The sequence below is a fragment of the Mauremys reevesii genome, linkage group 4, assembly GCF_016161935.1.
Source record: "Mauremys reevesii isolate NIE-2019 linkage group 4, ASM1616193v1, whole genome shotgun sequence".
Taxonomy (NCBI): domain Eukaryota; kingdom Metazoa; phylum Chordata; order Testudines; family Geoemydidae; genus Mauremys; species Mauremys reevesii.
The window spans coordinates 92,123,205-92,150,433 of record NC_052626.1 but is presented as its reverse complement, the minus strand read 5'-3'; the positions used below and the strand labels follow the sequence as shown (position 1 = coordinate 92,150,433).

The 27,229-nt window shown below is 38.8% G+C and overlaps 2 protein-coding genes across 13 annotated transcripts in view; one reads left to right on the top strand and one right to left on the bottom strand.

The window, feature by feature from the left end:
* Window positions 1–22,672, top strand: part of CCDC73 (coiled-coil domain containing 73) — a 152,478-nt gene extending 129,806 nt beyond the window's left edge. For 9 of the 10 annotated variants that reach the window (XM_039536338.1, XM_039536335.1, XM_039536334.1 and 6 more), the window contains 4 exons: window positions 3,420–3,606; window positions 4,786–6,369; window positions 16,068–16,201; window positions 21,405–22,672. In XM_039536338.1, coding sequence (XP_039392272.1) covers window positions 3,420–3,606; window positions 4,786–6,369; window positions 16,068–16,201; window positions 21,405–21,659 — 2,160 coding nt within the window. In that variant the 3' untranslated portion in view covers window positions 21,660–22,672. The remainder of the gene's footprint in view (window positions 1–3,419; window positions 3,607–4,785; window positions 6,370–16,067; window positions 16,202–21,404) is intronic. The other variant, XM_039536339.1, reaches the window with a different exon arrangement.
* EIF3M (eukaryotic translation initiation factor 3 subunit M) overlaps window positions 22,493–27,229 on the bottom strand; it is a 28,402-nt gene continuing 23,665 nt past the window's right edge. For all 3 annotated transcript variants that reach the window (XM_039536341.1, XM_039536342.1, XM_039536343.1), the window contains 3 exons: window positions 24,000–24,143; window positions 23,155–23,215; window positions 22,493–22,779 (listed from right to left, as the gene is read on the bottom strand). In XM_039536341.1, coding sequence (XP_039392275.1) covers window positions 22,659–22,779; window positions 23,155–23,215; window positions 24,000–24,143 — 326 coding nt within the window. In that variant the 3' untranslated portion in view covers window positions 22,493–22,658. The remainder of the gene's footprint in view (window positions 22,780–23,154; window positions 23,216–23,999; window positions 24,144–27,229) is intronic.

Sequence of the window (27,229 nt, the reverse complement as noted above, 5' to 3'; positions counted from 1 at the left end):
TTTTTGCCTTTAATCAGAAATAGGTCCATAAAGGTCCTGATGGACAACATAACTTGCATGTTCTTTATCAGTTGACAAGGAAGGGCCAACTCTTCTTCCCTGTGTGCCAAAGCAATAAAGCTCTGGAACTGGTGGATAGTCAATTTCAGCCATATCTCAGCAACTTACCTCCCAAGGATACAAAACAGAATAGCCAAAAATCTCAGCAGGCACTTCTCCCAGGACTATGTTTGGGATTTGGATTCTTAGATTGTCGGTCAAATCTTTCTGACTTAGGAAGTTCCAGAAATAGACCTCTTTGATACTGTTACCTCTTTTGTTACTGTTATTACCTTTATTACCAACAACTTGAAATGCAAACACTTTTGCTTAAGTAGGGTCTTAGGCCCTCTCTCTTTAGGAGACACGTTCCTTGTTCCATGGACAAGAGGCCTGCTATATGTACTTCCTCCAGCTGCTGTTTCTGAAAATGATAAATAAAATCAAGCAGGACAAACCCAGAATCCTATGAATAGTTCCAGTGTGGCCCAGACATATATAATATTCTTACATGATTCACTTAGCCATTTGTCAGGCAATTAGCCTTCCATCCATTCCTTATCTTCTTTCCCAAGATCCAATTGGGTTCTTCACTCCAACCTGAAGATTCTTTGTCTTAAAACTTGACTAATGGGAATAGAGTGTACTTGTTCTGATGTTACTGAACAGTAGAAAAGGTGTTACTGAACAGGTAACAGGTAACAGTAGAAAAGATTCCACGAGATATACTTACCTCCGCAGGTGGAAAGGGTTCAGCCTTTGGCATATCCAGACATGTATTCCATCTGCTCATTCTTTCCTCTCAATTGTTCTAGATTACCTCCTAGAGCTGAAAAAGACAGGATCATCTATGAGCTCTATCAGGGTCCACTTGGCAGCTAAAACAGCTTTTCATTCCTGGTTGAGAGATTCTCAGTTTTTGCTCATCCCACAACTTTGAGGTTTCTCAAAGGATTTGGGGGAACCTTTTGGGGCATCCAACGAAGTGGGTATTCACCCACGAAAGCTCATGCTCCAAAACTTCTGTTAGTCTATAAGGTGCCACAGGACTCTTTGCTGCTTTTACTTTTCCCCCAAGTTAAGGGGTGCATTTTGATTTGGGATTTGAATTTAGTATTTAGATGTCTTATGGGACCCTCCTTTTGAGCCAATGGCTACTTCTTTCCTCATTAATTTATCTTAGAAGATGGCCTTTTTTGTGGCTATCACCTCTGCTTGAAGGGTTGGGAAAAGATAGGCTCTGACTGTGGAGCATCCATTTACAGTATTTTTCAAGAACAAAGTTTCATTATATCCACATCCTAAATTTTCACCCAAGGTGTTGTCCAAGTTTTACATCAACCAAGTTATCCATTTATTTTCCCAGAGTCGCGCCAGTCTAGAGAAGAGGCCACTTTGCACACTTTAGATGTTAGGAGAGCTTTAGCTTTTTATTTGAACAGAACTAAGGGATGTAGAAAATTACCCAGACTGTTTGTGTCCATTGCAGATAGGTCAAAAGGTTCATCAATTTCCACCCAGAAACTCCACAGGTAGATTTCTGATTGCATTATATTGTGCTATAAATCTGCAGACATATAGACTCTTTCTGGGGTGTTGGCCCATTCCACGAGATCTGTCTATATCTAGGGTTTTACTCAAGTGTGTTCCTGTTCTGGACATTTCTAAGGCTGCCACTTGGACCTTTACACAACAGGCAGCATGTGAACCACTGGGTGGGTGCGGAGAGGCTAGCTCCCAGCCCTGCCCCTTCCACCCAAGGCTCCTTCCCTTCCGTGCCCCCCACCACAGCCACCAGGCCCCTGCCCTAGGCTAGCTCCCTGGAGCACCGGGAGGGCAGGTGGTGCAGCCGCAGCTCCCGCTCCAGCTCCATAGCGACGGGAGACACGGCCCAAGCTGGGGCCACCCCACAGGGAAACTGGACTCCAGCTACACGGAGCAGGAAGCAGGGGAGGGGGGTCTGGGGGCAGAGTGTGGGCGGGGGCACGCCTGACTGTTTGGGGAGGCACAGCCTCCCCAGCCTATGATACCCATCGCCCATGCTCCACACATACAAGCATTAGACAGTGATCAAGTCTTCTAGATCAGAGGCAGCTGTTGGAAACACAGTCTTTTCTTCAGTCTTGGACTGGGCTCTGCAGCCTCCGCTCCAGCTGAGGGTTCTGCTCAGTAGGTCACCTGAAGTGGAGCTCCCATAGGGACGCTACTCGAAGAAGAGGAGGAGCTTTCTCATCTTGTGCAGTAACTGGAGTTTTTAGATGTGTCCCCCTTAGGATGCTCCACTGCCTGCCCTCCTTGGAGATTATGAAGTAGAAAAGGAATTGAGGGCTGTTCACCCATGCAGCCTTATATAGCTTTGGAGTGGGGCACATGTGCAGGCTGAACGGCATTGCTACCAAAAATCTCTGATTAAAGGCGCATGGGGTCTGAGCACACCTGAAGTGGAACGCCCACAGGGACACACATCTCCAGGAACTCCAGTTACTGCGCAGTGTGAGTGACCTCCCCTTTCATCAAAAAGAAAGTATTTCTCACTCTCGTTGATGAGAAAAGCTTAAAAATATGACATAAGTGCACCCTAATTTATCCAAAACCAAGAGGCAAATAAAAAGAATGCAATACTGTCTTTTTTCCCGAAGTTGTGATTTTAAAGCCTTTTTTATGACTTTTGGGGCCTGACTCATGATTTCTGAATGTTTGAGTTTGGTTATACTGGGAATGAGAGGAAAAGATGTAACAGAGGGAGAGACAGGCAATGTGCGAAGAAATGGAGAGGAGACTTCAAACAAATCCATAGGAATGGAGGAAAAATAAGGTATCAGACCCCATGATGGAAAAAGTCAATGGAGTTGTGGCTCTGGCCTACAGAAAAAAGTAAATAGAAATGCCTATCCCTTTTTCAGGGACAAAAGGAGACATACAAAGAAAGCAAATGGTTTGTGAAGAAAAAGTGCGTGTCTGTGTAATTAGCAATTGCCGGCTCTCTTCAGTCTTCTTTTTCTGCCCTCGCTTGTTATTGGACAGGTCATTTGGGATCATATGATTAAGCCCTGCCCTCTTTAGTGACCAAGTCAGCACATTTTATTAACACTTCTTCCTTTGAAAATTCTTCTAATATTTACATCATGCAAAGTTGCCCATTTGAAAAACCTAGTAGTCAAATAATTTGCCTGCTGAATATAGCTTGTGGGCCTGATACACTGCTGTATGTAAGCAAAGAAACTTCATTTAATTCAAAAGAATGACTCCTGATTTACAGCAGTGTAGTAAAAAAGTGAATCAGGCCCTTCCTGTTAAATCTAATCTGAAACTTTGATAAGTAACCTGAATATATTTTATCTCTAATTAATAAGTTAATTATATCTACCATTTTATGACAGACTAGTCCAAAAGAAAATACATATACACAATCTACAATCAAAAACGATAGTATTTCTGGTCCTGGACAGGAAGATGACATTGAAGTAAAGAATATTATAGGCTGCTCTTCAGACATTGATAAAGTACAGACCGAACAAAGTAATGGAAGTGGATGCACAGAAGAGACATACAACATTGTTGCCAAAGGTATAAATACTCACAAATAAACTATATGATGAGAGATTCAGTGCCCAAAATCAAATATTCTCGTATAAATTAATGAAATTCTTGGTATCAGTAGGTGCCACTTTGTGGAAAGTACACAAAGCTCTGAGTATAGGCACAATCCTTCCTGGAGCTGCTTGCCTCACTCAGGTACAATTTGCATGCTCCACTATCCCTTCTGGTGCGGTATATTTTCTGTGCCAATGTGAGGATAGGTTTGGAGAAACTTGCTTGTCCCCAGCTATAGTATAGGAGCATAAGGAGGGAGACACTCTTCCCTTTTATCTGTACACCCTGCAGGAGATAGGGTTGCAATAGCTCAATATGTAATGGTATAATTACTATTCCATGCAGGCTACGTCCACAAACACTTATGCCTCATATAGCTCTCTAAAACTTTTTTTTTTTTTTTTTAGTTTTTTGAACCTGCCCATGAAATGGTACTTATCTAAGCCCAGCCTCCAAAATGACAGGAATGGAAAGCCAAAACTTTAAGACCTTCATAACTATATGGTGGTTTATTGAATCTTCTCTTTTCTTGCTATCTAATAGAAATGTTCATAGCATTGGAGTATATTTACAGTGAACAGCTTCTGTAAGTATCAGAGGCCTTAGCTTTTCTTCATTATTTAGCCACTCGTAAATGATGGCATGTTCCTATGGTATGAACACTGTCCCTTAAATAGGGTTGATGAGTTATAGATCAGAAAGATTGAAAGAAAAATTACACATATATTAGTAACTTTATTTAAGCTACATATAGGATGAAAAAATCATAAGAAATTGTTTAAGTTAAATATCTAAATATATGGCTATAAGCAATTTCAATGCAGAGACCATTATCAGCTATTCTGGCAAATACCAACTGGGATAGTATTACAACCAAATCATAGAATACTTAACAGTTTCATTTTTTTAAAATAGGCAAAAATGTAAGTATATTGTTCTGTTTGAACATTATAAATATTTTGTCAAGTACATGAATACAATGTTCACTTCTAGGACTTTCTGATATTTAGAAAAAATTGTAACTATTCACGTATGAGGAAAATGAACATTAATGAAAATATCAGTACATCTTTGTGAATTGCATTTTGCAAAAAAAACCAAAACATTTAACATTCAGATGTTTTTGTCACTATAATATTTTCATCCTAATAGATTTACAACTTCTTGAAAATTATAAGGATGAAGTTAATGTTGCTAGCCACTGTGAAGAAAAGCAAAGGGAGGCTTCTCCAGGCAAAACCCTCTGCACAGATATTGATTTAATTACGCAAGGACAGGCCTCGGAAGTATGTGTTGCTGAGTGCAAAAAGACAGCAAATATAGGAAAAACAGACAAAACGTTCTTGGAGAAAAACAATGCAAGTGCAGAACTAAAGCCACAGGACAGATCTTGTGCATTGGCAAAACTCCCAGAGAACACAAGAAAGATGCTCCTTGACAATACTGAAGAATTTGGTGTCTGCAGTATGGATGCAGGTCAACAGACAGACTCCAGCAAGCATATATTTGGCAATGCTTCAAATGAATTAGTTTATAATACAAATGATAAGGCAGATGCCACACAGGATGACAAAGGTGTCTTTATAAATGAAGCACCAAGCAAAGAATCCAGACAAGTTATTGGCATAGAAGACAGTCCTGTAACTGAGAGAACTGCAGACAACCATCAAACCATAGCTGAATTTAATTTTGCCATCCTGTCTCAGGTTACAGAAAGTAGTCATACAAAGTTTCAGAAATGTCACTTACAGGAGTCTAATGACATTGATTTAGATAATGAACAAGACAAAACAGAACCACTTCATCTGTTAAATCGAAGCACCAGTGGCATATCCTCAGATATATTTAAATTTAAACAGATTCATACAGATATTCAAGAGAAACACAACAGTGACACTGCAAGCACAACTAATGGGAACTGTGCACTGAACAGTACTTGTGATACAGCAAGTGATGCTCCAGTTCTGCCTACTAGTTTCTGTGATAATGTAAGCATGAACAGGGACAATACAAAAGAAAACAACACTAATATGTCTCTGTTAGAGAATTTCAATGTAAGTACTGAAAAAACAGATACATGGACAAAGCTGAATGATATGCACAGCAATCAAAGTGAGGAAGACATTTCTGAACAGACAGAAACTGATACAAATACATATGCATGCACAGATGTTGTTTTGCCTCTGAACACTGAAAATATATGTGCTTCTCAGACTATTATTCATAAACAAATGGTTATAAACAAAATTACCACCGATAAACAAATGCCCTGGGAAAAAGTTCATGCAAATGATTTTCAGATACCCAAAATGAAGGATGGACAATCCCTTGTGATTAATGATAATGCACTAGAGAATACATTGTTAAGAGCAAAGAAAGAGTCATTAAATAGTACAGTTCCAGGAGAGAAAATTGCTGAAGGTCGCCTGGAAGAATCATGTTCTTTACTCATAAGGACATCTGGAGATTTAGTAAACAGAAGTGGAAGGTCATCCTTTGATCTTTCAACTTCAGATAAAAAAACTGAGAAAACGCCAGTATACTTAAGTTTTTCAGATCTCAGTCCTTGGTTGAGAGTAAATCAAGTTGAAAGTCAAACAGCGTGGGCTTCAACTTCCGAAGGGCCTTTCCATTTGAAAGAGAAACTACTATGTATATCAGAAAACAAAAAGATTCTTTCAAAAGCACAGTGTCAAAATCTGAGCATAAATGCTGTCATGAAAGAAACAGGACTAGGTAAGAGAAATAATTATTTACATTTTAAAGTGTAAGAGGAACATAATAGTGAATATGTATGTAGGAAAAACATTAAATTTGGAAGTTCTCTATTCAATGTAAAGTAGTATCAGAGGAAAAATGTAAACCTTTTGATAATTTTAGCTATTATCTATGAAACTTAGATTTGCCCTACTAAGATGTTGAGATTTCTCAACTAACCCACATTATAGATGCAACTAAGTGACCTATTCTGTGTTTATTCTATTATCTGAATAAATAAACTTTATCCCTTCCCTCCCTTTGTAAAACAAAATCAGTGCCAGAATAACTAAATGTAATTCTCATAAGAATTTCTATAGCAATCATTATCATCACTGCTCAGAGACCTAGACCTCAATCCTGGATCATGATTCCCCTAATGCAGATAGCTGCATCCATGCTACTGGATTCTGATGCAAGAGGGGCCCCAATCATGAAGACTAAGCACAGTACTAGTTTGGGGATACGAGTGTGATCAGGGGAGGTTCTGAGTACCTCTTGGAAAGTTTTCACTTCCTTCAGCTCTCACAGAAATTAATGTTAGTTGTGGGGTGCTCTGTGCCTCTTAAAATTGGGCCCATAAATAGCTTGTTTGGTTATATTAGTGTATATGTCATTAATCCAGATAACACTCGCACACACAAAATAAACAGAACATGGCAAAAAATGAGAAAGGAGAAGATTCTATCCTTTGATGCTTTGGGAAAGAAAAACAGGTGAGCCCATTAGAAAGCTTTTGGTGATTTGGTGATTATTTGTTGAACAATATTATGCATACACAAAAGCTGGGCGAATAACAAATATGAACTTTGTTATAAACATTTGTGAACTTAGTCTAGTAAAATGTGAAAAAGAAATAAAGCATATATCATAGATGTAATTTATTTTGCAATAAATCTACCGATTAGATTTGATTACTTTAATGAGAAGTGCTGTTTTTAAACTCCAAATAATCTTTTATCAAGATAGCAGTTAGAGGTAATTTTTGTTTCTCTATTAAGAAAAAAATAATGTATTATTTTTACAGCATCAAAAATTGTGCTAGGTGCTTTAGAAAAAAATAAGCGCCATAGGATAAAATTTTCAAATGCACCTAAATGATTTAGGTGCTTAAGTCCTAGTTACTTCCCTCCAAAGTTACCTCAGCAGTTTTGAAAATGTTACCCTTAGTCACTGCTCCAAAGAATTTATGATTTTAAAAAAGCAAACAAGACACAGCAAGTAAAAACAATAAAGCACACAATGAAGGAAATAGGGGAAAAGAAAAGAAAAACTAAATTTGTAAAAATAAGGTCATGTGGGTACATATGTATGTTATGCAGATGTCTTGGCGATTTCTTATATATCTCTGTATGCCTGGATTTGTGCCTGTAATATTTTGTATTGATAAGCTGTACCTCTAATTATTGAGTAATAGAATAGTGGTTCCAGTAAACACACTATTAGGCCTGACTGGCCCTTCGACAGAAGAATCCATGAGCTAAAGTAGGAGGAGAACTAGAAGGGAAACCTGCCAGGGAATGACATCTCTCTCTCTCACCCTCCCCGCCCCCTACCTCTTTACAGAATGAGCCACAATTCCACCTTCAAATCCCATTGCCCTCACCTTAGGGGCTTTTATGTCTTCATTGGGGCTCTAGAGACCCAGGAGAACTCCCTTCCTCTGCATCCTGGCAGCAGAGCTCCAATAAAGCTATGCTGTAGGGCTCCTTCTAGCTGAAACTATCCTAAAGTCCCTGTTAAAGGGAATTTCTCCCTACACAGATGGGATTGTAGAAGAGTTAATATAGCCTCATGCTGTATCAACTTTGTCAGAGATAATCTACAGAAGTGGGGGTGGGTGGGGAATGATAAAACCCAATCTCTTCATCTCTCAGCCTGTCTGCTCCCTGTGTCTGGCCTATCCAATCCCTCTGCATAGATCCCAGCTCAATCAGGGATACAGGTTTTGTGTATGTTCTTTGTAAATAGGATTGCAACCTGACTCACTTCATCAATTTTTCCTCCCTAAGGAAGGATGCCCTGAATATTGGGCAACTGCTAGAGTCAAAAAGGGGCAACAGTATCAATGAAAATTTTATGGCCAGTAGGGCTAAGGAATATCAGAAGGAATTCATGAAATATAGCAAGAACAAAGGAAATCCAAACACTGATACAGGTCTCAGACTAGATAAGGATGATAAAATTGACAATCATGAAGCAGAAATGATGTTAACTATTCAATTGATATTCTGTTCTGTATTTGCAAAGAAGCAGGGTGATGTATTCATATGTTAAAACAATAAGAAAATATTTTCTGTGCCATCAGTAACAAGGAAGTATGTTAAACAGCAGCTATTAATTTTTTTTACATGGACAGGATTGGATAACTTGCATCCATGAATATTAAAAGAATTGTTTAAGGATTGCTCTCAACCATTAATGATGATTCCTATTATTCCAAGATTTGTTAAAGGACTGGAAAAAAGCTGATGTTGAGTAATTATTGTAAATGGGATGACTGGATAACTTTAGGCTAGTTATCCGGACATTGATCCCAGACAAAACCATGGAAAGGCAGATATGGGACAAAATCAGTAAAGGATTAAAGTATGGCAGCATGATTAATACTAATCAGCATGGTTTTATGGAAAATAGGTCTTGTCAGACAAATGTGATATTGGTTTTAATGCAATCATGTTTGTTTGGCAAAGGTCATTGTGTTGGCATAATATACTTAGATGTCTGTAAGGTACACAACTTAATCCCACATAATGATTAAATTAACACTTTACAAAATCATTTTACCATATTCAAAGGATTAAAAACTGGTTAACTGGTAGGTTTAAAAAAATAATTAGAAATGGAGTATTATCGAATGGTTGTGTTTCTAGTGGGATCCCACAAGGATCTATTCTTGGCCCAATGCAATTCAATATCTTTATCAATGATCTGGAAGAACATAACTATGTAAAAATTACAGATGACACGCAGAGATGGAGTAGTCAATGATGACAGGCCCATTATAAAGACCAAGTTAGAACACCTAGAAAAGTGGGCTCATTTGAATAAAAGTTTTTAATACTGTCAAATGCAAGGTAAAATATCTAGGAACAAGGAATGTAGGTCACAAATTCAAGATGGTAGTTAGTATCCTGGAATGCAATGGAACTGAAAGAACTTAGGGGTAATGTTGGATAAGCAATAGAACATGAGCCTCCAGTTAGGTATAATCTGGGAAATATCAAGGCATTGAGATAGTATTACCTCTGTATATGGCATGAGACCACTACTGGAATACTGTGTCTAGTTCTGGGGCTCATACTTCAATAAAGATGCTGAAAAATTGGAAAGAGTTCAGAAACAGCTACAAGACTCCTCATCCGGTACCAGCGTGACCAGTATGGATAAGATCCCTGTCCCCCCGGCACTCACACCAGGACAATCAATACTAATGGAATCCTGCCACTTCAGGGACCTCCGCATATCGGACAAACCGCAGTCTCTGCTTCTCAGTGCTGGGACCTATGTGCTTAGCACAGGTATTATCCCCACTGCCATGCCATGCTCCTCCGCTCTCTAGTGAGGGTTCAGACAGCAAAGCAGAGGAGATGGCATCACAATACTCCACTCAGGCCTCATATGGTGCTCAGTATCAACAAAGCCCTAAAATGTACCCACAGGTGGCCTCATCACTGCCATCCTGGTTCGGCCACTAATGGGCACCACCGCTGGGATCTATGTCTCCCTACTGGCCCTTTTCAGACTCTTGGGAGCTTATCGCTGGCATGCCTCTCGGGCTTCAAGCCTCACCCAAGAACCCTCAAGACACACCCCCTCGGCCACAGCATCCAGAGCTTCGAAGCCTCCACAAGACATTATAGAGGAACTGGAGGGTGATGCCGAGGAAGAACTGACACCGAGGATCATATTCTCCTCTCCAGACGAAGCAGTAATGCCTTTCCCACCATCTCTGGCAGATGACTTTCGTCTCTTCCAGGAGTTAGCAAAGAGTTGCAGACACTCTCCAAATACCACTAGAAGTACATTCATCATTGACTCCTTGACTTGACATCCTCCATTCTACCTCCTCTCAAAGATCGCCCTCCCTATTAAACTACCTTAGACCCAGCAAGAACCATATGGCAAATCGCAGCGTTGATAGTGCCTACCTGCAAGTGAGCAGACAAAAACTACTACGTCCCCGCCAATGAATCTGAATTCCTCTTTTGCCAGGTTATGCTCAGGCCACATCCAACCTCCCTGTTTCATATGAATCAACTGAGTCACCTTCCAATTTTTTACTCCAAGCCTCACCAAGACAACAGGGAGGCTATTTTGTATACCCTAGATGTCAGGAGAGCCCTGGGGTTTTCTACCTGGGCAGGACAAAGGCCTTCAGGAAGTCCCCTAGGGTTTTCCTCTCCTTTGTGGAAAGATCCAAGGGCTCAGCACTATCAGCCCAAAGGCTCTCCAAGTGGGTCTCAAATTGCATCAGACAGTGTTACCAAGCTTGCAACATAACCCCTCCAGACTCTATTCATACACACACCACAAAGTCAATCTCCTCATCTGTTGCCTTCTTCCAGAATAGCCCTATCTCAGAGATCTGTAGAGCAGCAATATGGGCATCAGTCCACACTTTTGCAGAACACTATGTGATCACTGGGGACTCTGCCTCCAATGCCATCATCTGTAACTGACCTGACTCTGAAGTCCTGGCCCTCCAGAAGGGGGACTGCTCAGGAGTCACCTACAGTGGATCACCCATAGGGACACTACTCAAAGAAGTTACCTTGTGCAGTAATGATGGTTCTTTGAGATATGTATCCCTACGGGTGCTCCACAATCCATGCTCCTCCCCTCTACTTTGGAGTTCTTGTCAATGAGTCTGCTGTAGAGAAGGAACTGAGGGCGGTTAGCTTTCATGCGCTGGCTAGCCTCATGGTGCAGCCAGAGGAGAGACAGCACATGTGCAGGCCTAACAGACACTGCTACCAAAGTCTCCAATCAGCAGCGCAGGGACGCAAGCACATCCACAGTGGAGTACCCATAGAAGGACACATCTCGAAACCCCATCATTACTGCACAAGGTGAGTAACTTTTTCTCAGCACAGGGTCCTGCCTTTTGGTCCTTCTGCAGCACAGGGTACTCACCAAATGCTTGGCAGTCACACCACAGGTGGAATCCATGTGGACAACAGATCTCAAAGAAATATAGGCACTGTAGGTTAAGTAACTACAAAACTTTTACACATTTACACATCTGTTTAGATTAGAAGATGATGTAGCTATGTGGGATACCTGACTTCAACTCTCAACACAAATGCCATGCTCTCAGACTGGTGCATTGCAGAAATAGTTAACAGCCTATGTGGGGGAATTCCTTATGCCACTCAACCACAATTCTGCCATTGAATTAGGGAGTGACATTGATAGGTTACAGAGAGCAGCTACAACACATGATCTCCAGGGCGAACTGGAATGAACTAGGAAATAGTATAAGACCTTCCTGAAGAATTATAACAGAACCAAACAACAAAAAATTATTGAAATATAACATTATAATTAGATTAAGGTCTCCTGCTGGTACATACATGTGAAGGCATTTATAAGAATTAATGCCAAGGCAAAGCACATATGTATATTCATAGTAAGGTAATAACTTTTGCTGCTGTACCAAATGATTGATATTTGTTACTTTGCTGTATCAACATTGACTCATAACACTAACTGACTATGCTGACTGGTTTAGAAAATAGACTTCAGCCCTGATCCTGCAAAGATTTAGGTATATGCTTAATGGCACTACTCCCAGCATGGAAAGTCTTTGCAGCATTGGGCCTTACTGTGTAAGTCATTTTCCATTGACTTTTTTATGGAAATTTTGTGGCCAACTCTAACCATGTGATTCTTGACAAATAGGGTCCCACCACTGACCAACATTTCATCCCCCTCCGCCATCTAATCCTCCTCACCAGATGAGGCAGAGATGCCTCCTCCGCCCTCTTTTACAGACAACACTAAACTCTTTCAAGACCTAAGAGGGTGGCAGATACTTTGCAATTGCCTCTAGAGGTAAAAGAATCACACCATAAGCTGATAGACATTTTACACGCCTCTTCTTCATCCAGAGAAGCCTTCCACATCAATGAGGCTTTCTTGGATACAGCCAAGATGATATTTCAGACGCCTGCATCGGTCGCGCCAATCTGTAAGCAAGCTGATAAGAAATACATCCCAGCCAAGGGAACAGAGTTTCTTTTCTCCCATCCACCCCCTAATTTGATTGTTGTGGATGCAGTGAAGTCCAGAGGTCATCAGCACCAGGCGAAGTCGACCTCACGATAAGTATTGGAAACACCTCAACCATTTTCAAAGAAAGGCTTATTCTTCTGCCACACTACAATTCCATATAGCAAATTACCAAGCCCTAATAGCAAAATATGACTACTTCAATTACTCCAAACTCAATTTGTTCATTGATCATCTTTTGGAATAACACAGAGATCAGTTTAGGGCCATTGTCAAAGGACAACTGGCAGCCAAGATGGCACTCAATCAGTGCTCGACGTAGGCAATTCTGTAGCATGATCCATCCTCACAGCAATTGTGATGCAACGAGCCTCTTGGCTACATTTATCTGGCTTCCCCAAGGAAGTACAGACAACAATGGCGGGACATTCCCTTCAAAGGCATCAAATTGTTTGCAGAAAAGATGGACGCATCCCTCCACACACACAAAGCCTCCTGGGCCTACAAATCAATGTCCAAAAATCAATGTTAACCTCAATACAGAAATTAGAGTCCATAGGAGCCCATCTCGACTCTCTTCGACTGAGAGCGCTCCTCCCACAAAACAGATTCTATAAGAGGGGAACAGATTAAGGAGACAGTGCAAACCAGCCCTCAAATATCAGCCTGATGGGCCTTCAACTGTTGGGGCCTACGGCTGTAGGCACTTCTGTGATAGCGTATGCCAGGTTTTGCATGAGGTGTCTCCAGTTATAGTTCACCTCAGTTTACAGGCCAATCAGAGACAGCCTAGACAAGCACCTATCATTACCCACTGAAGTCAAGCAATCCTTGAAGTGGTGGAAGGACCCAGCAAACATCTGCATGGGGATCTCGTTCGCACAGCCCAACCCCCCTCCGGCACTACTCCTCACCATTGACGCATCCCTCATAGGATGGGGAGCACATCTCAACAACCTCACAACATGGGGCAAGTGGTCACCCACGGAGGCATGTGTTCATATCAATCTCCTCAAACTCACAGCAGTCAGGAATACATGTGCTTATTTCCTTTTGCTGATTAGAGGTACACACACAAGGGTCATGACAGACAACATAGCATGTATGTACTACATAAATCATCAATGGGTGCCAGATTACTTTCCCTTTGTGAGGAAGCACTAATGCTATGGAACTGGTGCATTATGATATCAATGGCCTACCTACCAGGAGTGCAGAACACGACAGTGGAGAGTCTCAGACTCAAGTTCCTACACAACCACGAATGGGAGATAACTCAGTAGTACTCTGTGGTATATTCAGACAGTGAGGGACACCAACAATAGATTTGTTCACCACTTACCTGAACAAGAAATGCCCATGCTACTTCTCCAGGGCAGGCCTCGGTCAGCACTCTTTAGGGGATGCTTTCTTTCTGTCATGGGACAAGGGCTGTCTATACGCCTTTCCCACATTTCCTCTATCGCTGAAAGTCCTATTAAAAATAAAGGGAGAGCAAATGTTTTAATGATTGCTCCCATCTAGCTGAGACAGACGTGATACCCTTACCTGTCACAGCTGGCAACATGTCTGCCAGTTTCTCTCCATACCTCCTCTCGCAGAATGAAGGAAACACTTTCCACCTCAACCTGCGGATACTCCAACTAAAGGCCTGGCTCCTTCATGGTTCCAGCACATATAAAGATCCTGCTTTCAGGAAGTATGGGAAGTATTATTACATAGTATGAAATTGGCTACCCTGTTTAGTTACCTGCAACAGCAGACTAGATTTCTGGTTTGGTGTAATTCCAAGCAAATTTCCCCATCTGCTACTCTCCCAATAGTACAGGAGTATATACTGACTCAAGAAATCAGGACGATCCCCTAGTTCATTCACAGTTCACCTAGCAGGCATAGCAGCCTTTTATGAAGAAATAGAGGGCTTCTCAGTGCTCTCACACCCAACTACAAAACAATTCCTTGAAGATATAGTAAATCTTTTTCCCCAACCCAGATGCCCCACCTCAATATGGGACCTAAACTTAGTACTAAAGAGCCTGACTAGGCCACCCTTTGAACCCAGGGCCACTTGTTAGCTCACACACCTCCCTAAGAAGACAGTGTTCTTGGTGGCAATCACCTCAGCAAGAAGAATAGGGGAGATAGCAGCACTAATGGCACCCCCCACCCCCTTATACAATATTATTTCGGGACAAGGTTACTTTCAGACTGCACCCAAAGTTCATCCCCAAGACGACCTCATCTTTTCACATAAATCAACTGATTCACCTCCCATCCTTTTACCCTAATCCTCACTGCGATAACAGGGAGGCTATACTGCATACCCTAGATGTTAGGAGAGCCCTGGCCTTTTACCTGGCCAGGACAAAGGCCTTTAGGAAATCTAAGCTTTTCCTTTCCATTACGGAAAGGTCTAATGATGCAACGATACTAGCCCAGAGACTCTCCAAATGGGTCTCGAATTGTATCAAACACTGCTATCAAGGTCACAACATGGTATCTCCATCCGGAATCCACACACACTCCACAAGGTTTGTTTCCTCCTCTGTCACCTTCCTCAAGAATGTCCCCATCTCAGAAATCTGCATGGCAGCAACTTGAGTCTGCGCATACCTTCTCAGAACACTATGTTATTACTGCGGAGTCTGCTTCCAACACTGTCTTTGGCTCCACAGTATTATCATCCATAACAGCTCCAAAGTCCCAGCTTCCCATTAGGGATACTGCTCAGGAGCCAGCTACAGTGGAGCACCCATACGGACACTAAAGAAGAGGAAGTTACTCACCATGTACAGTAGCAATGGTTCTTTGAGATCTGTGTCCCTAGGGATACTCCATGACCCACCCTCCTCCCCTCTTACTTAGCAGTTCTTGTCAAGGACTCTGTGGTAGAGAAGGAACTGAGGGGGATTCACCTGGGCATGCTGGTTAGCTTCCAGGCAGAGGACGAGTTGGGGACAGCGCATATGTGGGGTGAATGAACACTGCTACCAAAGTTCTATCAGCAGAGCAGAGATGCAAGAGCACCTACCATGGAGCACCTATAGTGACACACATCTCAAAGAACTATTGTTACTGCACAAGGTGAGTAACTTCCTCTTCACTGCAATTATTTACCAAAAATATCTTTTTATTTTAAATACTGGGACTTTTTGTAATGCATTATATAAATGAAACGATGGTAAACAGTATTTTTTATTAAAATGGAAACTTTACTGAAAAAAATCATCTTGCTGCTCTTCTACTGAAACAGAATTTTTGGCAGTAAGATCAAAGTGTAGAAAACCAAAGTATAAATGAGGTAAAATCAAAACAAAAATTCTGTGATTTAAAACAAACACTTGTGGTTCTTAAGATCAGAGATAAACCAGAAGTTTAGTCACTCTAAAATTAGTGCCTAGAAAATGAATTGCAGTTGTTACCATTTCCTTTTTGTCAATCAGATTCTACCAGTATTAACAGAGTTGCTGACACTTTGAATACCTCAAGTATCCATCGAGGTCCCAAGAGAGATCCCAGTGAAGAATGGAATGCAATAGCAAAGACTTTTTATGATTCTTCTTTTCCCTCAGAACATGTAAGTCAATTAAAAATATTGCAGAGCAGACCTTGGTGAGCTAATTCCACAGATATGTGTAGAACTGTATGCATCTGGATGCTTTAAGACCTAGTCCATCTCCAAAATAATATCAAGAGGGCAACATGGCACCATTTTTCACAATTAATGTTGATAGAAAACAGCAGGAAAAAGTCACAGCATATAAATCAAGCAGATGCTAGCCAGTCTGTTTTGGGAGGAGAGGGTGAGGTAGTTCATTATGTACCTTAATAAAAATGATCACCTACAATATAGGAAGACAAGCATATTATGTTCCTTTTGTTTACTTATCTAATAAAATAATTCAGAATATATATGAATTGCAATATGTTAGCTAGTTTGTTCTATGCTGCAATAAAATATATATTGCTCATTGCTTTTGAATTTGTTCATTATCATCATCTTTGCTTGATAAGCCAGAATATTCACATTGGTATACATCAACATATGAATAAGCAGAAAATTAAAAGAGGAAACCTGTCATTCTCTAGGGTCAATTTGTCACATAAGATGAAACTAGCCATGCTTCATGTTGCATTTTGGAGATCTCTGTGGTACGTAACGCTGTTTGCAAAAACCTGAAGAAAAGGGCTAAGTCTGGTTTCTGTCTCAAAGAGACAAGTGCTAAGGCACAATATGAAACATACCTACAAGGGTGATTTTTTTTGGTGACAACTTGTGAATTAACCATCTTGGACCTTCCATTTTGGAAATTATTACTGAGAAGATGGTGGGCAGTCAGCTGGATCCTATTGGTCTGGTTTCAGGCCTGGGTATGTAGAGATAATTATACTGATATCTTCATCTGATAGACCAAGGTTAGAGGTCTACTGATTTTATTGGATCACTTTCAATACTATTTCAGCACCATTTCAATATCATCAGCTCAACTGTTCTTTAGTAACACTATTCCTTCCTTTTGGATAAATCTCAAAGGGTTGCATTGAACAACTCCTCAGCCTCCCGACACTACTTCCATGTTATCAGTATTCTTTTTCAACAAACATGAGGCCACCGGCAAATGTTGAGTTGTTTTGGGCTACATGTGCATCAATATGCTCATGATATTCAAATCTCTCTTTTGCCTAAGTCAGGTTCCAATGTGTTTGCTCTTCCCACATGTGAAAGACATAGGAATAAGGATAAAGATGAGCTGAAGTTAATACTGAGTGGTAGGGAGAAGAACCTGGATAAACTGGCAGGGATTATAGCATTTCCACTCTTTAAAAGGAATGGACATTTCTGCCCTTAGTTAAAATAGTAGACCAACATGTCTTATCTACAGCTAGACAAGAGGTTGCAGCATTTCCTTTAACATACACACCTCTGACTGATTTATACACACTTTTGTCACTTCTAGACTACACTACTGAACTGTGGTCTACCTAGGGCTATTCATGAAAGCCAAGTAAAGACTTCCACTGAGGGAGAAAGTAGCCACTTGCCTTTGTGGATTAGACATATGTGAGACATAACCAGAGCATTTTGCTGACTTCAGGTGCATTTCAAAGTGTTGAATCTATAAAGCCCCAGTCTGGGATTTTGCTTCTGACTCTTCCCATTTGTTTTGGTATTACAATTGTAATAAGTTATTTCCTCAAGACTATAACTTTTATAGGCATAAAGAAGGGGAGCTGGAGGACTAAAAATAGTTGAGGTGTTCTTGATCACTAACAACTTATATTGCTATCATATAGACTACTGTACCAGTTATGTGCTACAGCACGCTGAATAAATTGTATTCTAGCTCAGACTAAATACATTCATCTGGGAAAAAAAAGGAAAGCTACAGTATTTTTTTTTATTTATTTAGTTGAGCCCTTTAATTCTGAAACATTTCCTGCTCCAGTTCATAAATTATGAGACACGTCTCATTCACTGCATCTTGAAAGGTAAAAGCTGCATAACTAATGTCTACAAGGAGAGAGGCTCTCTCCTGAAGACCTCCTAAGGTGCATGGGATCAGACACTCCAGTGATGTAGTCATTTCTGCAATATAATTTTTTTTTTTTAAAGAAAACCAAGAAAAATAGACGATATTAAAGTTGGATAGTTAAACAGTCAAACCAGGAAATTACAAAGGTAAAACCTTAATTCTGGCCCTTGTACTTATGCATTATAATATATGATCATTTAATTAGACTGTCTCAAATACAATACATACAGCTTTTCTACAACCTTAGGGCTTATACACACTACCACTTATGTCGGTATAACTTATGTCACTCAGAGTTGTAAATAAGTCACCCCCCAAATGACTAAGTTACACCAATCTAAGCACCGGTGTGGACTGCGCTATGTCAGCAGAGAGCTTCTCCTGCTGATACAGTTACCACCTCACAGAGGTGGTTTTATTATGCTGATGGGAGAGATCTCTCCTATTGGCATAGAGCATCTTCTTCAGATGCGCTATAGTGCTTCTAGTGTAGACTAGCCCTTAGATACATCTGTGGTATTTTGTAGTAGTGTGTGCGCCAGACATAATCCAGTAGTCATTTCTATCAAAAGTGGAGTACATCATTGCAGTACGCTTTGTGAAAATGGTACAAATTAGGTACAACAGCAATAGAGAAAATTTGCTGGGATACTTGAGATATTTCATAGCTAACACACATATTTCATACCTACCTGACCCCCATGAATTATATGCAAGGATGTATGTGTAGTGGTTGAAAAAAATTGTATCATATATGGCTGCTGACTAAATAAGTCATGTATTTGGATAAGACAGGCAAGAATGTACCATATAAAAGTCTAAATCAAGGATGACCTGGCCCACAATAACATGGAAAATAGGATATACACGAATGACAAAAATAGTACAAGATACTACACAGGTGCACCTAAGATTATAGGGGGGTGGAGGGGGAAAATCAAGGAATTTTATATAGCCATGTATTAAGCATCCATACATCGTGCTTGCAATCAGAATGCATATGCACAAGTGCAGAATTAAGGTTGCATGAGCATCCTTAACTCATTTCCTGACCCGAGAGCTTAAATGCATAACATTAACATTCTCTTAATCATGGCTTCTATCAATAACAAGTTCCGGTTGAGCTTAATAGCATTTGTTCTATTTGTCACTAAGACTGACACAGCAATGCATGACACTCATTAGAATCAACCAACCTGGGTACAGAAATCTGCAGTTTTAAAGCATTTCTGATCCTTTAACATTTAAAGGCCTAAAGGATACAAATTTTTACTCCAATGGATGGGATTCACATAGCTATCCAGTATTTCAAACACATTGTAACATATCTGTATTAAATGTATGAGCCTCTACACATCTACACTGTAATTTATTCTCCAGGGCTCAAATGCTGGTCCCTCTTGGATTAAAGCCCTAGTAAATGGCCTTGCACATGGGAACCTTACTAGCAATGCCAAGTGCAAAAACAATTCTCCTCCCACCAATCTAACATGAAGGTGCAGGTATAGTTCCGTACACCCCCTAAATGGGAATTCTGGCTGGTGGAAGCATTGGCAATGGACAGTTTGCCCACAGTCCTTCAGGCTTGTGGAGAAGAGCCAGACCCACCATTCATTGTCTTCCATATAGTGCAGTCTCTCTGCATGGCAGCCCACATAGTGGAACTGCAACAGTTTCGTTACATTTTAGACCTTACTGGGGTAGAAGTGTGGAACAGCATTTGACCATAAAAGAAATAACTATTATATTTTTCCATACTCTTGAGATTAAATTACTCTTATTTTAGTGTACAGTTGAAACACACTTACAATATTCCTTTTAAAATGCAAAAAATGGTTATAAAAACACAACAGACAATGGGCCTTGTAGGAGGTTAGGCCTTAGATATGTATTTTTATTTTTCATAATTATTTTAACAAAGTGGTGCGGAGTCAGTGCCCTTACAGCTTTAAGAGATACTCCCTCTGCCTGTAGCTGAAAAATGACCCTAATATATAGTCAAAAAGTGCTAGATGCATCTTCACTCAGCTGGAAAACTTGTGCATGAAGCCAACTCCTTGAGACCCTGTATGTCAAGGACTCGCGTAATAGAATTGCAGTTCTTGGAAATAGAGTTTCAAAGTACCACTCAGTGTGGCATATTAATAATCTGACAAGCAGTTGGAATATTTATTAATTCATTATATTATGTCTGAAAGGTGAGCCGTGGACCAATAAATGTCCCCACACCAAACCAGCTGCATGTATGTGTAACACAGTGTGTGCTGTGCAAAGAGTTGGTTTGCTCTAGTAATTATCCACAGCCAAAGTAACTAGGACACTATTTCCGTTCTCTGTCACTTTAAAACTGAAAGTAAGCAGTCTGAACACAAGTAGTATATTGGAAAAATGCCAAGTTTCTAATGGCTGATTCCACTTTCCTATTCCATTAGTAGTGGCAGTCCTCAGAAGGGAGAAAACAAAAGCTAAGAGAAAAATTTATACTGCAGCTTTACTTCTATTAAATTTAACCTTAGGGTTTACCATTGTTTTGTTTTGGTACACAGTAGAATGAGTGCATAATTCAAGGGAGCAAATAACTTATTTTAAAAAATTCTTGCAGTTTTTTTTCTTAGGGGAAAGTGAAAAGGTTTATTAAAGATACCTATATTGTCCGAAGATACAACTTTGATCACTTATTTTATCATGTCAGAAAACACTGTACATGCTTGATTCGATCAGATGTGAGTGTGTCTCTACCAAATGGTAAACACAATCGTCCAAAAAACTAAAAGAAGAGCAAAAAGAGCTCTTAACAACATGAGGCCCATTTTTTCCTCACTGACTGTCAGCTGAAGAATGAAGAGTATTTTTAAATTGTGACAGGCATCACTACATAAAAATTATCTCCAACTGGCATAATGTACATTAGCAAATACTTTGCTAAACTGCATACTTAATCCAAAATCGGCAGCCTCTCCCCAATTCTCAGAGAACATTCTGTATTTAAGTCTCAAATTAAGACTTCATTTTTTTATAGAATACAGTACATTTACTAATACATTATGAAGCAGAATAAATTAAAACTAAACTATGCTTGTCAAACTAAATGAAATTAGTTTTGCAATGCATTATCCTCACTGTTAATCATGTCTGTTTCCTCCTTACTTGCTAATCTTCAAAATTAAATAATTTGCAATGGATCTCTAGATATATCAAGTTATTCTAAGTTTAACGCATTTATACTACTACATTTTATTCTCTTAGGTGAAAGCAGGAATTACTGTATCATGCCACCAGCAGAAGCTTTCCCATCTGGCTTCCAATGCAGATACACCAATCTCAAGTGAAAGTTTACTCAGCAAGGAAGAGCAGAATTGTGATGCTCATAACTTCTTTATAAAAAGCCAAATCAGTGACACTGAAAAGTTTTTGAATTTAGAAAGGCTCCACCGGTCTAGAAAAAGGAAGTATGAAGAAAGTCTAGAAAAAGCTGCGGTAGGGGACAAAACAGAAAAATAATTCAATCTCTGAATATCCATATCATAGAAAGATTTGTAGAAATCTTCCACTGGAAGTAAAGAGGTGATTTTATTTTGTGGGTAACTCGACACTACAAACTCGCCAATGATTTCCCCCCACTAGTATTTTGATGGAATTGTATTAAAAGAAAATAGATTCCCTACATTTCTGCAATTAAAGTCCTTTCAAGTTGTTACAAAATTTGTTAGAAGTTAAAAATTTAAAACAAGTGTTATAAGTATATGTCTGTTAAGTGTAATTTGTGATGTATTTAACAACTGTACACCTCCTTCAGATGTTGAAAAATCTTAGCTGCAGGACTTCCTCATTTCTCCGCCAGAATGAGCACTAGCACAACAATCAAACAAAAGTGACAAATGATGTCTCAGAATGGAATGGTCCCTTCAAAAACCTTTATGACTCTCTAACTGGCCCAGTAATAAGAAAGTCTGCTGTTTACATGTATCAGATCTTAAAGAGGAGCTAATTTTTTTTTTTTTAATATCGTACTAAGTACAAATAGACAATTGGAATTTTAGAATAAATATTGCCTCTTAAAAGGCAAGTCATCAAATGTATTATTTACAAGATAATAGGGTGGCAATTTCATAAAGATTAATTTTTTCTCTATCCAGCTGATAATTATTTCTCTTCTTTTCCATTTCCACTCACTTTAGAATTACTTGAATCATCATCCTACTGCTTCTCTCCTCCTTCCCTCCCTCCCCCCTCAAAGAGAGAAAGGATTAAAATTGAGAGAACCAAAATGAATTAATACATAGCCAATATGATGATTGTTCATTATTGTTAAAAATGTATTAATGAACTCAAAGTGTTTTCCCATTTTACTTTTATTGCTTTTGTAGCTCATAGTTGAGTCTTTAATTTCTTAAAACCAATTACACATATTTTGGAGGCAAAAAAAACTTCAAAAGTTGTCAAAATGAAGTTTTGAATGTTTTTGAAATCTGCTCTGAGGCCAACAAAAAAATGCAACATTCAGGTATCAGAAAGACTGAGGAGACTGTTTTTCACTTGATTCAAATTTTGTTTCCAGGAGTTAAGTGTGTCATACAATTGTTGCCACTGCTGCTTTCCAAAAGTCCGATGTGTGCTGTTACTATAAAAGTAAAACAAAAATTGAAAAAGGGATTAAGACAGCATTTTTGCTATTTTTAGTCTCTCTATAAAAGGCTTCACCATACCCACACTGTAGCCTTCCCCAAGTATTTAAAGCAGCAAAAGTCATTAGTATTCTTGCCACTGTTAGGTCATTAAATGAAATGTGCTGGAAAATAGGACTCTCTTATTAAATAAGCTAATCACATTCAATCTGAGCTTTAATAAAATTATGATAAATAGCAACTATTTAACTACAGGCAATTGATAGGAACAATACCTTGCTTCTAGTTAAAATATTAAACAGATATATTGAATGAAATAATTAGAACACACTAAATTGTTCTACAAAATGCTGAAAAGAATTAAGTCTTACCTGACAACTACTTTTCTCTGTGTCTGATCAATTTTGCAGTTCACCATCTTTGTCTTTACAGCTGAAAAAAGGAAAATGATTTGAGTGATATTTTCAAGAGATAGCAAGGACATAAAATAGTATAAGCATCTTTAAACTCAAATTAATGTAAATATATACAAGTAATAACTTGCTGGATGTTACAGCCAACAGCGAAATAACAATCTGGTAGGCAGAAAAGCAAAGTGATGTAACAAGGTCATCCATGAATTCCTATGTTTTGGTGCCAATCTATTAAAGCAATATCCTGTACAGTTTTTATGAACTGTTCTCCCCTACAAACACATCCTGTTTTAATGACAGCAAGCAAAAACAGATGACAAAGTAAACCTGCAAACAATTTATTAGTTCTATAAATGATTATTTGAAATACAATTCCTGTCAATGAAAAGAAAACACTTCTCAAAAGTCAACAGTTCGCCAAGTCTTTAAATATGATGTTTCACACATGAATTTTTACATAAATTTAGAAATACAAATTGAGGGGAGGGTTTAAACCATATGTGGCTTGACAGACAAGTCTACATTAAAACAAGCAGTACCTTTTCATTACTTAAGTTCTAATATTCTATAGAGCTGCGTACCCAATTTGGCAAACTGCATGTAATTTTCTCTTAAAGATAACTAAGTATCTGTATTATAAGAATGGTGTACTCAGCTTGTGTGTGTTAAACATCTGACACTCATGTAAGACCCAAATAATATCTGTGCTAAAAAAATCCTAAAACAAGGAATTAGTTTTAGAATAAAAACAAACAGTCCTCATGAAAAAAATGTGTAAAATATAGCATGCTAACTCTTCTTACCATCAATGACAAATGCTTCTACATCATCTGCTCCAATCTGAAGTTCCTGCTGCATTGTGTCAAATGAGATTTCTTTGTTTTCCACTGCCATTCCCATAAAAGTAAGTAGTCTCATTTTGGCCATATTCTGCTCATGTAACAAGCCTGCACAACAGAGCATTGATAGTTTATGGGTATGAATTATAAATTTGATAAACAAGTTTAACTATTTTCCACATTCTACTACATATGCCTCAGAATAATTTCAAATTCACTTTACATCATTTGAGTAAAGGTTCCCTATCTGGATTTATCAACATTCCTGCATCTACCTTGTGCTTTACAAAAACACCCAATTTGCTCTTAGGTTCTTCTGGACCCAGTTGTTGGCGCTGAAAGTGCAGAAAAATGCAGAAAAACAGCAAAATCTTGGGTCTTGATCAACTAGTGAACAGTCAGCTCACATCTCCTTGAGACGTAACAGAATTTAGATACTCCAAATCAGTTACAGCAGAATGTCAGAGAATGGGGGGGGGGTTAGACAAAATTAGTTCAAAGTGCATCACCAAACAGAAGAGAAGCACAGTGGAACAGGGAAGCCCAAATGACCCTAATGGTGCCCAACTCCCCTCCCACCGCTACAATATCCTGAACTCACATCCCCCTTGGTCCTCTTCCAGTATACACATACCCTGTGGCTAAGACTAAAACGGAAGGTGGCTCCTTGAAAACAACTTCTCTCTTGATAATGCTCATTACTAAAAGCAGAGATTTTTTTAACAGAAATATATCCTGTTGAGAAAATATATTAGCCTTAAGAGGGGACTCCTCTCAAACTTCAGATAACAACACAGGACACCTAGTGGCAATGTATTCCCTGACATGCAGAAATGAAAAAATAGTAAAGGAATTGGAAACATACCTACTCATATAACCCCCACCACCATAGCACAAGCGGTGTCAATTGTCAGTGTATTAGCTTTACAACAAGCCTGTGATGTAGGAAAGTGCTACTGTGCTCATCTTACGGATGGGGACACAGGCACAGAGATTACATGACTTTCTAAGTCCTTCACAGAGAAAGTCTATCAGAGCAGGGAACTGAACCAGGATCTCATGAATCCCAGACCAAGCCGTAAGAACTAAACCATCCTTCCTTTCTCAAGCAAGGCCTATATATAGCCTTCCCCAACTGTCGCACCTTATCTAGATATTCTTATTCAACCTATCAAGTTTTGGGGGATAAATTCTAGAATCTGCATAAAATTTAATTAAAATTAACTTCAGTCACTTTAATCCAGTGTAACGGATATTCACACTGCTCAGTAAATATTTAAGTTTGAAATTTATAACATCTGTACCCTAATAAAAGATCAGGGAAGCACATTATTACAGGACATCATGGTGTGTTAATTAGCAATAATTATGATGCAGGCTCCCAATCTGGCACAGATTCAACAAAAATGTGATCATCATAACTCAAATGAACAAGAACCACCAGCAACTATAGCTAACTGGGTGTAATGGAAATATACAGCCATCAAAAAATCAATTAGTGCACATTAACCCTAATTAACAAATGCAAATGAGATGCTGATTAACTTTTTGAAGCAAGAAAGGTTGCTGATAACACCAGATTAGATGTGGACATGTTAGGGCGATTCAGTTGACACAAGATAATGCTACTGTTGGCCTAAGTTGTCAGCATTAATAAAACAACAAATTGTAACAAACTGATGCCACCTGTAGGAGCCTTTATTGAATAGCTTTTACAGACTAGTTTCATTTTTAATTAGTACTGAATCCAAAACAAGATTAAAACAGAAGCAAGTACTCTATTAGATGCCAAATCTTACTACTTATAATTAATTTTACTCTGTTATTCACATTAATATTTATAATTTCAAAGCATCATTGCTATCAAGAGGAAATAGCTAATTAAAAAAATTCAGGAAAATAAGTTTAAAATGAGGCTATTTACAAAACTACAGCCAAATGTTCCTGAGAGATTTCTGTATTCTTTTCTAGCCCTGCAACCGGTTTTTAAAAGGTTTAGATTAAATGTGACAGAATATGCTGTTACCATTGTAATCCAAAACTACTTTTATATGCGTGTAGAATCCTGGCCAAGACAAAGAGATTCCTTACATAATTTTCTGGCGGTTCAAACAAACACAAGGAAGTGAGAAAGCTATTAAAATTGGAGATAGAGTAACTTCTTCCATTTAAAAATAATTTTCAGTTAGAAAAGTGTAAGTTTTACAAGAATTAGCATATATTAAATATACTGAAAATCTCTACATTTTCAGATTTAAGGTATTTACTGATTAAACCTGTATATAGGAAAGGAAGCAAGAACAGTATGGATCATATTGGTGGGGGAGCATAACACAATAGATGCGAAGCATTTACTGTAAATTAATTCTCTGTATATTTCAAAAATCAGCAAAACTGCATTTTCAGCAATTATTTCTAGGAACAGACAAGCAACTTATTTGTGGAGATTCAAATGTATGAAAAAGACGGCCTCTTTTGCACTAATACAGTTCTATCGTCATTTGTGTGCTTTTCTGATGTTTCAAAAACACTCACGCAAACAGTAGCTGTGCTCTACCCTATCTACAATATACAAAGTGTGGCTATCAAACAGCAGGCCTTCTTTTGTGCATAAAATGGAAGTGCATATTGATGTTTCTAGTCATACTTTTATATTTTAATACAAAGTACCAGTGTCTTAAAGTTTTCAGTAAAATTATTCTCAGACTCATACTACAATCCATTAAACCAAATGATGTCCATGTTACGTTGCACTAAACTATGTTTTGTTTTACAAAACTACAACATTTTTCTCAAATGAGGACAGTCCTGGTATTCAAGTGTCATTTCAAAATCAAAATGATAAAACAAAATAATTTTTATGGAAACATTTATTCACTACCAATATGTCAAAACCTTAATGTAGTAATAAAAAAATCTGCATCATTGAGCAATTTCTGCATTGTCACTGACCCCTGTCCTAAAAAGCCGCAATATAGAAAACATAATTTTACTGCATGCAATAGCTTATGAACCAGTGCTCCTTTGAAACAGTCAATTACACATCAATGGGGGAGTGTCAAAGTGTTAATTACTACTCCTTTTTTCCACAGTGTGTAAATAAAGAGGGTGCTGACATTAACATTCCATCGCATAGCTTCATGTGATGAAACAAATTAACTGGGACAGAATGTGGTTTGCCAAAGCATAATGCA